This window comes from Coenobita brevimanus, chromosome 35 (genome assembly GCF_032717465.1).
Source record: "Coenobita brevimanus isolate Jiangsu-jjx chromosome 35, ASM3271746v2, whole genome shotgun sequence".
Classification (NCBI taxonomy): Eukaryota; Metazoa; Arthropoda; class Malacostraca; order Decapoda; family Coenobitidae; genus Coenobita; species Coenobita brevimanus.
This window is the reverse complement of record NC_136988.1, coordinates 15,282,926-15,295,998: the sequence shown is the minus strand read 5'-3', so window position 1 is coordinate 15,295,998 and position 13,073 is coordinate 15,282,926. Positions and strand designations below refer to the sequence as shown.

The 13,073-nt window shown below is 41.5% G+C and overlaps 1 protein-coding gene across 1 annotated transcript in view; it reads right to left on the bottom strand.

Annotated features, from left to right (window-relative positions):
* Positions 1–367: 367 nt before the first annotated feature.
* The window catches only part of LOC145396153 (neuroligin-2-like), a 132,145-nt gene continuing 119,439 nt past the window's right edge, over positions 368–13,073 (bottom strand). Inside the window, exon 10 of the mRNA XM_080269596.1 lies at positions 368–477. Coding sequence (XP_080125722.1) covers positions 375–477 — 103 coding nt within the window. The 3' untranslated portion in view covers positions 368–374. The remainder of the gene's footprint in view (positions 478–13,073) is intronic.

Here is a 13,073-nt window from a genome sequence, read left to right as displayed (position 1 = left end):
TTCTAAGTGTACCCACCTCAACTGATAATTCGTCTATTGTTGTGTCTTTCATATTAATCTCCTTTACTAAATTTTCATTTTCTTCCTTCTGCATGTGCAACTGCTTTTTAATTTCATCTTTTTTCACTCTGAAATGCCTTCTCTAACCTGTACACTCGTTCTGCCAGTTTATTATGCGTCTCAATTTCCACCAGTTACTGGTAGAAATCATCATCCTGCATTCTACCTTTGTGCCTTTTCTTAACTCCTTCCAAAATTGATTTGCTAAAGATGGTGGTCATCATCTGATACTAACAGAAAGCTTCTACTTACAGTGTGTGTGTGTGTGTGTGTGTGTGTGTGTGTGTGTGTGTGTGTGTGTGTGTGTGTGTGTCTCACCTGTTCATTGTGCCGACCCCAGTGGGTGACCTCAAGGATCCTTGATGTATGAGGGGACCAGGCGGGGACATGGCTCTCTGAGGGCTGCTGGAGGGTGACCTGTTGGAGGCACAGGTGGGGTGAGGAAGCGAAGAAGAAAACAGCAGGGAGTGAGAGAATCTGAAAGGTAAAATGACAGACGGAAGGAGAGCATATATAACGTGGAAAAGGGAGGAAAAATGGAGGAGAGGCATTAAGAAATGATGGAGGAGTCGGAGGGAGAGGGAAGAAGGAACAGCGTGAAGGGTGAAAAAGTCGAATATGAGAATACGTATAGCGAAATATGATTTTGGGAGAAGCACAACAGTAAATAAAGAGGAAGGAAGAAAAAATCAGAAGAGAGAGAGAGAGAGAAAGAGAGAATGAAAAACTGATTAAAAAAAAAAAAAAAAAAACAGCACAAAGACTGTGGAAGAGGCAACAGCGTATGAGTATTTGAGGAAGTCTGCATTAAGTTGACAAGAAAATGAGAATAGAATGTACCAATATCATAGGGTATCCATATTCCATATTTTTCTTTTGCTTTATATACTTGTACTCTCTCTCTCTCTCTCTCTATGTATATATATATATATATATATATATATATATATATATATATACATGACATAATTATCCCAATACTTTAACTTACATTTTAACTGTAAAGTATCATTTAACTACTATAATATATTGTTATGCTTTCTAATATCTGTCATTCGACATAGAACCACATAGCACCACGTAGCTGTCGCCTCACACAGCATATCAGCATAGAACAATGGAACTTTCCATTGCCCCGTCAGCTCTCTTCTCACGCCTGCAGTAATGGTTGAAGCAGCCTAGTCTTACCCAGGGAGTGAGGGTAGGAAGACGTACTTCACGAGCACCCAAAAACTTGCATTGTGTAACCAATCTCTTGTACATAATTTTAACATATTCAGTTCAATAGTGAAATGTTTTTTATTTTGGTATACCAGCCTTTATTTAACCCCAAAATACTGGATTAATACAGTGATAGCACAACTCAAATTTAATAAGTGTGCTAAGAGTTAAAATTCCTGGAAGGAAATACAAAGTACCAGCAAGTGACACAGAGTGATTCAGCGCTGACACAAACTACCAGAAACAACGTGTGGACGTCGAAGGACTTTGCAGAATTATTCATCATCCTAATTTAAGTGTGCCAGGTCTACCCTGTTGTGCATGATAGCCTACATAAATTGGCGTGCAACGGTTCTCCAACGTGTCAAGCGGAATTTCCTTTATATCTGTGTCTGTGTCGTCTGTTGCAGTTCTGCTTGATCTACTCCCTGTGTTGTAACATGTTAGATATTCAACTCCCTCCTCCCACTTCTACCCTATTTCTCTCCCTTGGCTCTGAGGTAGCCATATTTTTAATGTCTTTATAATTCATTTCCCACACACATTTCATATATCACCAATGACCCATTTTTTTTTTTTATGTGTCCGACTCAGGGCATAGGCTTCACAGCCTGCTTTCAAGGCCCAGTAGCCATCCTACGTACCGCACACCTCTACATGTCACCACTTCGGCGCTAACACCCACTGTCCATACTGAATACAAGCTAGGGCTGTCTCATACAGGACTTGTGTATTGGTATTAGCGGGGGTATATTTGTGACATGTCGGAGGGTCTTCTGGTAGATCAGTTAAGTCTGATTATTATGAAATTCAAATCCTTAAACTGTTCCCTGTCCCAGCGGGACTTGAACCCAGGTCCGTTAGGACTGCAGGCCACCTCTCTACCGACTGAGCCACCGCCTGGGGTCAGCATGGTCAGTGTTTTGTCAGCACATTGTGGCAGCTCTTAAAAAACTTCTAGGCTAAGGCTAAAGGCTCAAGGGTGTGACAACATCTAAGAAGATTCTCGACTAGCAGCTTGGCGCAGCTGGGATGGACCATATTCAGGAAACTTCTAAACAGATGGCTTGTGGCAAACAGATTCACAACCCTTCTCAACGCCTATTGTGGCCGCCTGCATTCCTACCAGATTGGTTCATTGCCAATTCCATAGCATCCTGTGCTTAATCCGCAACAGCTTGCGACTCTTCTTAACGCTCAACCACTGGTTTTCATTATAGACCAACAGCAATTTGTTACCATGTTCCCGCCGGTTGTCGGTTTCGTTTCGTTTCGTTTTTGAAGGCTGCAACTGCTTGCATGCATCGGCCTTGGTCACCTAATGGCGGCTGTCAATGCTGCTCGATCTATGGCAGTCTCCCTGTTCAGTGGCTTTACCCTGAGGTCACTCTTAATGACCTCGTCCCACATCATTTTTGGTCCACTCCTCGCAACCCCACCCCCAATATTAATGCCTCTCACTTTCTGCACCCAATTATCACCCCCCATACTTTCCACATGCCCAAACCACCTCAATCTACCTCTCCTCAGCACAACACCAATACACCCCAGTGCCATCCTACCTCTTAACTCTTCCATTGTAAACCCAGCCCCCTCAGGCTTTGCATGCAGGGACGCACTGCACATCCACCTAATCATTGTCATTTCTGTATGTTTGAGCCTGCAAATATCATTTTCCTTTACTGCCCAGGTCTCACTACCATACAGTATTACACTCCTAACACATACAGCATACAAAGATCCCTTAGCATGTAGGGAGAGCCCTCTCAATATCAGGAGAGGCAACAGCTCCCTGAATTTCTTCCAACCACTTCCAACCTCCAGCACATAACTTGTCTCCCAAATAAAAAAAAAAACTTTTCCACACACTCAAGACTCACTAGCAAGTTCAATTCATTCACGCCTGACAATCTCCAACTGCTCTCCCGCAACTGTTTTTTCACATCAGTTTGAATTTGCTGCCATTTGATCTCGCTACCAAAAACTGGTAGAGCACCCTGCCACAGTACCTGTGCATGGCTTAGCCTATCCCCTGCCTTGGCCAGGTGTACAGCTATGTCATCTGCTTCTTCTGCATCTGATTCTGTCCCTACTGCTCACGGCCCAATTGCATCATCCACCTCAGTCAAACTTCTGCCAAAGATGACTAACCCCTAAGCTGCGGGGTTGTTTTTGCTTGACTTGTGTGTCTCGCGGGCATATTCGCGCTCCGACAGACTCTCTAAAAATATTTGCCAAAAATCAGTTATTAGTCCTAGAATACTAAAATTATATATGCATATGGCACATAACTTCAGCTTTCTCCGGAGATGTTTATTGAGCCTTTGTCGAGTACCGTAGAATTTGTGGAGACCTCTAAAGTTGTGTAACGAAGTCTCCACTTTACACTTCCCAACAACCCGTAATATGATTACCACAGCCTGATATTATCACTAGAAACACTATTCTATGATTTTCAAATAGTTTGGAATCCATACTCAAAAAAAAAAAAACACTGTGAAAGCAATGAAAATTACTAGTGCTTATGACCTTCCCACTTCCTCTCGTTTGCTGCCGGTGTTCTGTCATTTACTATTCATAAAAACACTCACACTTTATATTTCTATTACTATATAACATATATATCTGCAGTCATTATCCATAAGTTTCCTTCATTAATAGTAGTTTATTGTCACTGTAGGCATTCAATTTCTCTTTCAGTAAAATATGTAGCATTCACTTTCTCGTCCTGTATACTAGCATTGAGTGCGAATCTGTCACTTTCACTTTCACTTTCATAACTCCCAGTATTCATATATGCTAGAGTGAAACTTTCCCTTTCATTACTCCTAGTATATATACTCGTATTCTTATATTACCACTCATTTACATTTCTATTTACATTCTCTGTTTTATTTACATTATTTACATTTCTACGAGTATTTTATTACACTGTGTTATGCATTGTCACTTGCAGTAACTTATAAAACTATTTTCCACTGTTCACTTATATTTACATTCATTGCTTTCACTTGCTGTTTACACATTTTTTACACATTATTTACATTTCCACTTGCACTGTTTTACTCACCAGAAAGATCGTAGTCACTGTCCATCATTTTCATTGACAAATTAGCCGGTTCACGTTCCACAGCAGTCACTTAGCCCTTTACCCCTTTCCACACAAGGTTTAGTAGGGGGTAGAGGTCACAGGGCCCTTTGCATGGGGCTAAAAAGCGGCGGAATTGGACAGGCGCGAATCCGACGTGGTTTCACCTTGAAAAATGACAGTAAACTGAATACGCTGTGGTGGCCTAGGGGGAGTGCAATGCTGCCAATGTCAGCGTGGTGACAGCTGCTAATATATACACTATGAAATGATTGGCAGGAAATCTAGACAATAAATAATAAATTAGGTAGTTCCAGGTGACTGCAAATATCACTTAGGCTTCTCCCTTCCATTCCTATATATATTTTTATTATGAGAATAGATTATACGGCATATTTCAAGGGGAAATAAACAGCAAAAATTAGTGAACGAGTGCACGTGAGGTGTTGTCAGGTGATAATTAGCCAATTCCAGGTGTATGGCACTATTACTTACCTTATTTCTTTTTTGTATATATTATTTGGTATAAGAATAGGGCATAGGGCTTAATTCAATGGATGAAATCAGTGGAAAATTCCAGGGAGGATTTACTTAGCGCAGCACGGCCGGGCAGGTGAGAGGAAAGGGTAATGGAGGGGAAGTAGGGAGGGGAGTCAAGAACGGAGAGAAATGGCTAAATTGTCAACAATGAATGGGAGTACAGATGAGACTAGGAGTGCTGACTAGTGTTGGACATTGGCAGTACTGATAGATGATACAAGCCACCACTTGAAAGCCCGGGCGAATTCAAAATAACAGAATCACAAAAGTGACGCCCACCGGTATGATCCCTTGCTCCCAAGCGTCACGAAAGTGATGCCCCCCAGTTAAAGGGCTAAGAAAAATGGCTTAGTGGTTGTGCTATAGGGTGTGCCTTGAACATACTATAACTATTATACTTTGTCTAATAGTGGTGAAACATCTTCCAAGAAATAAGGAAAATACCACATGGAAAGCAATGTTTCGCATGCACCAACCCCTGACCAATCTGATGTTGGTGATGAGGCCCTCCCACTGCTTAACCCGTAAGCTTCGAAACACCCATATGTGGACATTCCTGAGCACATGCGATACACTCACATCTGGCCCGGACCTACTTCCGAAAGTGGGACAGATTTTAGGTCACAGTGACACCTGTCAACCCCTTCTCACAGTCTCCCAGGTCAGTCACCTGCCACTCATGATGGAGGGTGGATGTAGCTAGCAGTCACGGGAGTATTCTACCTCCAACCATACTGTTCCAATACATGTTATGTTCTGTGTTATATTGTATGGCTAGGAGAGTCTGAGTATATAAAAAAATAAATAAAATAGTAACTAAGAAATATATATATATATATAATGGTAATAACTAAGAAATATATATATATATATATATATATATATATATATATATATATATATATATGTAAACTCGTGAAATTTTCCTCAGGTAAATGACACGAGTTTGTAAAAAGAAAAAATCATAAAACAAAATGATAAAAAACCCTCGATGCACTTCCAGAGTCAACTACCTTTCATTTTCATGACTCAGTCGTTTACCACTGAGCTATCACGACCCTTGGAAATGAAAGTCAGACATTCATACCATAGTTTCCCTTATGCTTTTCAGTAAAAAAAAAAAAAAAAAAAAGTGTAATGAGAGTCTTCAACCATTTCGTGATTTACAGCTAGCTATTATCCCATGTATAGTTATGTGTGTGTCTATATGACTTCACAACCCTGTAATCCATATCCATGCTTATTACATTCACTAGTGTACAATTTCAAATGAATGTGAGGAAGGCAGGATATCTGAACCTTGACCCCGCTTTATTGAAACCACCCTTATATAAGCCACCACAGTATAATAATGACAGCATTTTAGCCAGCAGTTATCCCATCCATATGTATGTGTGCCTGTATGACTTGAACAAAACTCTTTCATCCATATTCATGTCTTCCGTACTATACAATGTCAAAGGAATGTGAGGAATGCAGGAAATCTGAAACTTAACCCCGCTAAAGTGACAACCCCGATATATCACCACAATATTTGAAGATTAGGCTTCTTCGACTTCATCCAACAACAGATTGTTAGTCATCTTCTATAATCACATCTCATGAGTATGGAAATAGATTTACTACAGCCAGGAAATAGGTGCAATTCACTCTGCACACTTGATTTCCGGCAGCCCCGCCTTCGTCCGTTTATCCCTTACCCGCACCTGCCCTGTGGAAATGGCCTTGACCTGCCCGAGTCCCGTCCCATCTCCCACCGGTGTTCTCTCTCTCTCTCTCTCTCTCTCTCTCTCTCTCTCTCTCTCGTTTTTATTATCACCAGTGGTGTTGAAATATTTTATTTTTGTATTTTTTACGGTGCACATCAGCCTCTTTATCAGTACACCCTTTTTCCCCTATGGTTTGCATATCCATATCCACATATTTTTCTTTATATGTATATATATATATATATATATATATATATATATATATATATATATATATATATATATATATATATCCATCCATCATCCAATCCTACGTTGCCCCATGAGGAGCGTAGAAGCCCGGGGCTAGGCAGTTGGTCCTGACATTTAAGATGAGAGTGACCAGCCTCACTCATCCCTGAGTGGCATTACATGAGCAATAAACCCCAATCACCCCTTGGCTATATATATATATATATATATATATATATATATATATATATAGTGTGTGTGTTTGTCAAAGTCTGCCAAAGAATGGGCGTCTTGCTTGAGGGACGTGATGTAGCCAGTGGGCTTTTTTCTTGTTTTTCACAGTACGCATTAGCTTTTTCATCAGTACTCACCCTTTTTCCCCCCATGGTTTGTGTTTGCACCGACTTACACTGTTTACTGGCTGCTTAGGACACACACACACACACACACACACAGCAATGAAAGATACAAAAAGAGCCTAAACTATAAAAAGGGAAATTATCAAGACCTAAAGAAGTATTTCTTAGAAGTTGATTGGGAAAATGAGCTTAGAGGACAAGATTTAAATTGTGTATTTAAAAAATTCTGTGAATTTTATGAAATAGGAGTCCAGAAGTACATCCCACGGTACAAAGAAGCAGATAAGAAAATACAGAAATGGTTCAATACAGAATGTAAAAAATCAAAAGAAAGAAGAGTTTTGTTGTGGAATAGATACAGAAGACACAATAGTGAAAGGGCGTATAATAATTACAAACAGGCAAGAAACGATTATACAAGAATAAGGAGGGAAGCCCAAAAACAGTTTGAGGAGGATATAATAAATAAAACTGGTGATCAACCAAAGCTGTTTTACAGCTACATCGGAAGCAAAACCAAAGTAAAAGATATAATACAATCCATTACGGACGAGGGAATCACCTATACACAAGAGAAAGATATTTGTGAAGCGCTAAATAAGAATTTCCAATTAGTTTTTATAGAAGAAGAAAATTTTGAGAGGGACTATGTGGTTGAAGATTGGAATACAAATGTGGGTGATTGTGTGTGTGTATGCGCCAACGCAAGATCGTGCTAGAAGAGTGAGAGAAGAGTTCAGGACAAATGTAGAAGTGTGCATGGAAAAGTTTGGAAGGAATGAGTGTTTTTGATCGGTGATATGAATGGTAAAGTTGGGAATGTGAAGGTGGATGGAATAGTTGGTGAGTGGGGTGTGCCTTCTGAGATAGATGAGAATGGGAGTGCATTAGTGGACATTTGTGCTGGGAGGGGGTTGGTGATAGCCAATACCCTCTTCTGGCATAAAATGATCCACAGGTATACATGGCGAGTGATGAGAAGGGTGGGTGGTGAACTGAATGAAAGGAAGGCAATGATTGATTATGTGTGTGTGGATGAAAGGATGCGAAGATGTGTAATGGATGGAAGAGCTTACAGAGGTTGAAGGAGTGGACTTTCTGACCACTACTTGGTGGTGGCCAGAATTAGGATTCAAGTAAGATGGAGGAATAGAAGAAGGGAAAGACGAGAGGAAGGAGTAGTTGCGAGGAGAGTGGAAAGGTTACAAGAGGATGAGAAAAAGGCAGAGTATAAGAGAGAAGTGGAGGAACGATTGGGCAAATATGAATTGGAGCAGATGGGAGACGTGGAAGGTGTGTGCAGGATATTTACAGGAGAAATATGTGCAGCATGTCATGTGGTGTGTGGAAGGAAGAGAAGACGGAGGGGGGGTGCAAGGAACAGCGTGGTGGACTGAAGAGGTGAGACAGGCTGTGGCACAAAAGAAGAAAGCATACAAGGAATGGATGAGAAATAGGGGCATGGAAGAAGTTGAGAGGCGGAAGAGAGAGTTATATGTAGAAAGAAAGAGAGAGGTGAAAAGATTAGTAAGAGAGCAAGAAGAGAGTGGATGAGGAATTTGGAAGGAATTTGAGTGTAAAGTGGAGGGACTGTAAGAAAATGTTCTGGAAAGAGGTGAAAAGAGTAAGACAGGGTGGAAGTGAAGTTAGCAGGGGAGTGAAAGATAAAAATGGTAGATTACTAGTGGAGAAGGGAGAAAAAGTGAGCAGATGGAGAGAACACTTTAGGGAATTGTTGAACGTAGAGGATGGAAGTAATGCGAGTATAAGTGGCTGGGGAATGGCTGGGAGAAGGAGGGAGGTGAGAAGACAGGAAGAAATCAGTAGGATAGAAGTTGTGGAAGCAATGAAGAAAGTTAAATCGGGGAAAGCCCCAGGAATTGATGGAGTGTGTGGTGAAATGCTGAAGCATGGGGGAGAGATAGTAGTAGAATGGATGTGGAAGATGTGCAGATTGGCCTGGGAGGAAGGTAGAGTCCCGGAGGATTGGAAGTCAGGTATAATTATTCCCTTGTACAAAGGAAAAGGGGAAAATGAAGTGTGTGGTAATCATAGGGGCATTTGTCTTCTTAGTATAATAGGAAAAGTGTATGGTAGGATACTAATTGACAGAGTTAGAGAAAGAACAGAGAAATTAGTTGGAGAAGAACAGGGAGGCTTTAGGAAGGGAAGAGGTTGTGTAGATCAGATATTCATTCTTAGATCTTTAGTGGAAAGGTTTCTAGAGAAGGGAAAGAAGTTGTATGCGGCTTTCATGGATTTGGAGAAAGCATATGACAGGGTGGATAGACAAGGATTGTAAAAAGTGTTAAGAATATATGGAGTAGATGGGAAGTTGTTGAATGCTGTGAAGAGTATGTACGATGGTGCGAGGGCTGCAGTGTGTGTGGATGGTGAACTAAGTGAATTTTTCTCTTTGAAAGTTGGGTTGAAACAGGGATGTGTCATGTCTCCATGGTTGTTCAATCTGTACATGGATGGGGTAATAAAAGAGGTATAAGGTAGGGTAGTGGATGTTGGAGTGTCCCTGGTGAGAGAGGATAGTGTTTGGAAACTCCCTGTACTGTTGTTTGCAGATGATACTGTGTTATTGAGTGAAGACGAAGGGGAGCTGCAAGGCTTGGTGGATGAGTTTGGGAGAGTGTGTAAGAAACGGAATCTAAAGGTGAATGTAGGGAAGAGTAAAGTGATGGTCTTTGAGAAAGGTGAAGTCAATGAATGTACAGCGAGGTTGGATGGTGAGGAATTGGAAAATGTGAGTACGTTTAAGTACTTGGGTAGTGTGATGAGTAAGGATGGAGGTTTGGAGTGTGAAGCGCTTGAAAGGGTACAGCAGGGAAGAAAGGTTGCTGGTTCTTTGAAAGCAGTGATAAGAAACAGGGAAGTGAGCATGGAAGTGAAAAAGTTACTACATGACAGTATTGTGATACCAACTCTAATGTATGGAAGTGAAACTTGGACGTTGTTGGAAGGACACAAGTCAAGAGTGAGAGCAGTGGAAATGAGTTATTTAAGAGGAGCCTGTGGAGTCACATGGAGAGACAGGCTGACGAATGAGGATATAAAGGAGCATTGTGGTGTGGATGTGGATGTGATAGGAAGCGTTATGAGGAACACACTGAGGTGGTTTGACCATTTGGAGAGGATGGAGGGTGAAAGACTGACGAAGAGAGTGTATGTGAGTGAGGTGGAGGGGGGAAGAGGGAGGGGGAGGCCGAGGATGAGATGGAGGGATGGGGTGGAGAGGTATATGAGAGAGAGGGGTGTGAGTTGGGAGCAGGGCAGTGAAATGGCGGGGGACAGGGCGACTTGGAGGCGATTTGTTTGTGGCCACCCCAAACGGGATTGAGGCGTCTGGCAATAGATAGATAGATAGACTATGTGGAACATGCATGTCCACACATACTACCAGATATACAAATATCAAAAAAAGTAATACAGGAGGAGTTAAGTAAATTAGACAGAGGAAAAGCAAGTGGTCCTGATGAAATTTCATGTTGGGTACTACGAGAATGTGCAAAGGAGTTAAGTACCACTATTATTTATTTTCAGGAAATCCTTGAGTCAAGGTAAACTACCTGATATTTGGAAGAAAGCAAATATTGTCCCCTTATTTAAGAAAGGGAATAGACAAAATCCACTCAGCTACCGACCAGTATCATTGACCAGTGTTGTAAGCAAGGTATTAGAAAAGCTTATAAGAAAAGATTGGGTAAATCATCTAGAAGAACACAGTATGATGACAGAAAGACAGTTTGGTTTCAGAAAAGGAAAATCATGTGTTACTAATCTGTTGAGCTACTATGACAGAATAACAGACACAATACAGGAAAGAGAAGGATGGGTGGACAGTATCTATTTAGATTTCAAGAAAGCATTTGACACAGTACCACACGAAAGACTTTTATGGAAACTGTACCATCAAGGAGGAATTCGAGGCAAACTGTTTTGTTGGATGCAAGATTTTCTCATAAAAAGAGAAATGAGAATAGTACTAAGGGGAAACTACTCATCATGGGAAGAAGTGACTAGTGGAGTACCACAGGGTTTAGTGCTGGCACCAATCATGTTTTTAGTGCCTTCGCACCATCGTACATACTCTTCACAGCATTCAACAACTTCCCATCTACTCCATATAATCTTAACACTTTCCACAATCCTTGTCTTTCCACCCTGTCATATGCTTTCTCCAAATCCATGAAAGCCGCATACAACTTCTTTCCCTTCTCTAGAAACTTTTCCACTAAAGATCTAAGAATGAATATCTGATCTACACAACCTCTTCCCTTCTTAAAGCCTCCCTGTTCTTCTCCAACTAATTTCTCTCTTCTTTCTCTAACTCTGTCAATAAGTATCCTACCACACACTTCATTTTCCCCTTTTCCTTTGTACAAGGGAATAATTATACCTGACTTCCAATCCTCCGGGACTCTACCTTCCTCCCAGGCCAATCTGCACATCTTCCACATCCATTCTACTACTATCTCTCCCCCATGCTTCAGCATTTCACCACACACTCCATCAATTCCTGGGGCTTTCCCCGATTTAACTTTCTTCATTGCTTCCACAACTTCTATCCTACTGATTTCTTCCTGTCTTCTCACCTCCCTCCTTCTTCCAGCCATTCCCCAGTCACTTATACTCGCATTACTTCCATCCTCTATGTTCAACAATTCCTTAAAGTGTTCTCTCCATCTGCTCACTTTTTCTCCCTTCCCTACACAAAATGTGTGGACGTATATATATGTCAACAGGAGTCGGCGGGTAAAGCGAAACACATTAAGGTGGTTTGGCCTTGTGGAGAGGATGGAGAGTGAGAGACTGACAAGGAGAATGTATGTGAGTGAGGTGTAGGAGGGGAGAGGGAGGGGGAGGCCGAGGATGAGATGGAGGGATGGAGTGGAGAGGTATATGAGAGAGAGGGGGTGTGAGCTGGGAGCAGGGCAGTGAAATGGCAGGGGACAAAGTGACATCGAGGCGATTTGTTTCCGGCCACCCCTTACGGGATTATGGCATCTGGCTATAGATAGACAGAAGATTAACGTGTTTCACCAGTTCAACATGTCCACCACCAGGTGTCAACAGGCGTGACATCACCACGGCGGCAAATGACTGCACCACTAAGATCGATATTCCTTTGGCTAATGGAGCCCGCTGCGCCATAAATCTACCAGACTGCCACCGGCTCAGAACATCTAACTTTGAAGCTTCATATCTATTCTAATTCAGCATTTTTTCTTTTTTACAAATTATGACAAATTACTGCACTGACTAATGGTTGTAACGATGGAAGTTTGACTTGCCAGTATAAAGTAAATGCAACAGATAGTGCAGGCTTAATGGAGTATGTGAAGAATCAGTTGTGAGCACAGTGAGCAAATTCTAAGAAAATGCACAGAGAAAACGCTTTAGGTTTAATCATAATTTCAGAACTGTCATGCGATGAGATAGCGTGCACGGGAAAGAGATGGGAGCCTGCGGCCATATTATCCATCATTTGTAAATGAGCCAGCAGAGCTGGCTATCTGTGTGTAATGTGTTTTGAGCATCAATGCAGTGCACACCAACAGCTTTTTAGTTCATGGTGCATCACAAACAATCAGAACAGCTGGCTACGACAAGCCTGTGTTCTGAGCACCAAAGTGCTCCAAAAGTGCACCAAAAGACAGCTTGCTATCACACAGAAATTTCTCGGATTGATGGCTAATGAATCGGCCAAGGGGATTTCCTTTAAGGCGACCCTTTGACGATGCCTCATGGTCGGGGATGGAAGTCTTCCTGACTGTCAATATACAACTTTAGTAATGGATGTGTGCCTGTTTGTCTGTGAAAAAGGCATTTTCGGAATTACTGCTAATAAATCGA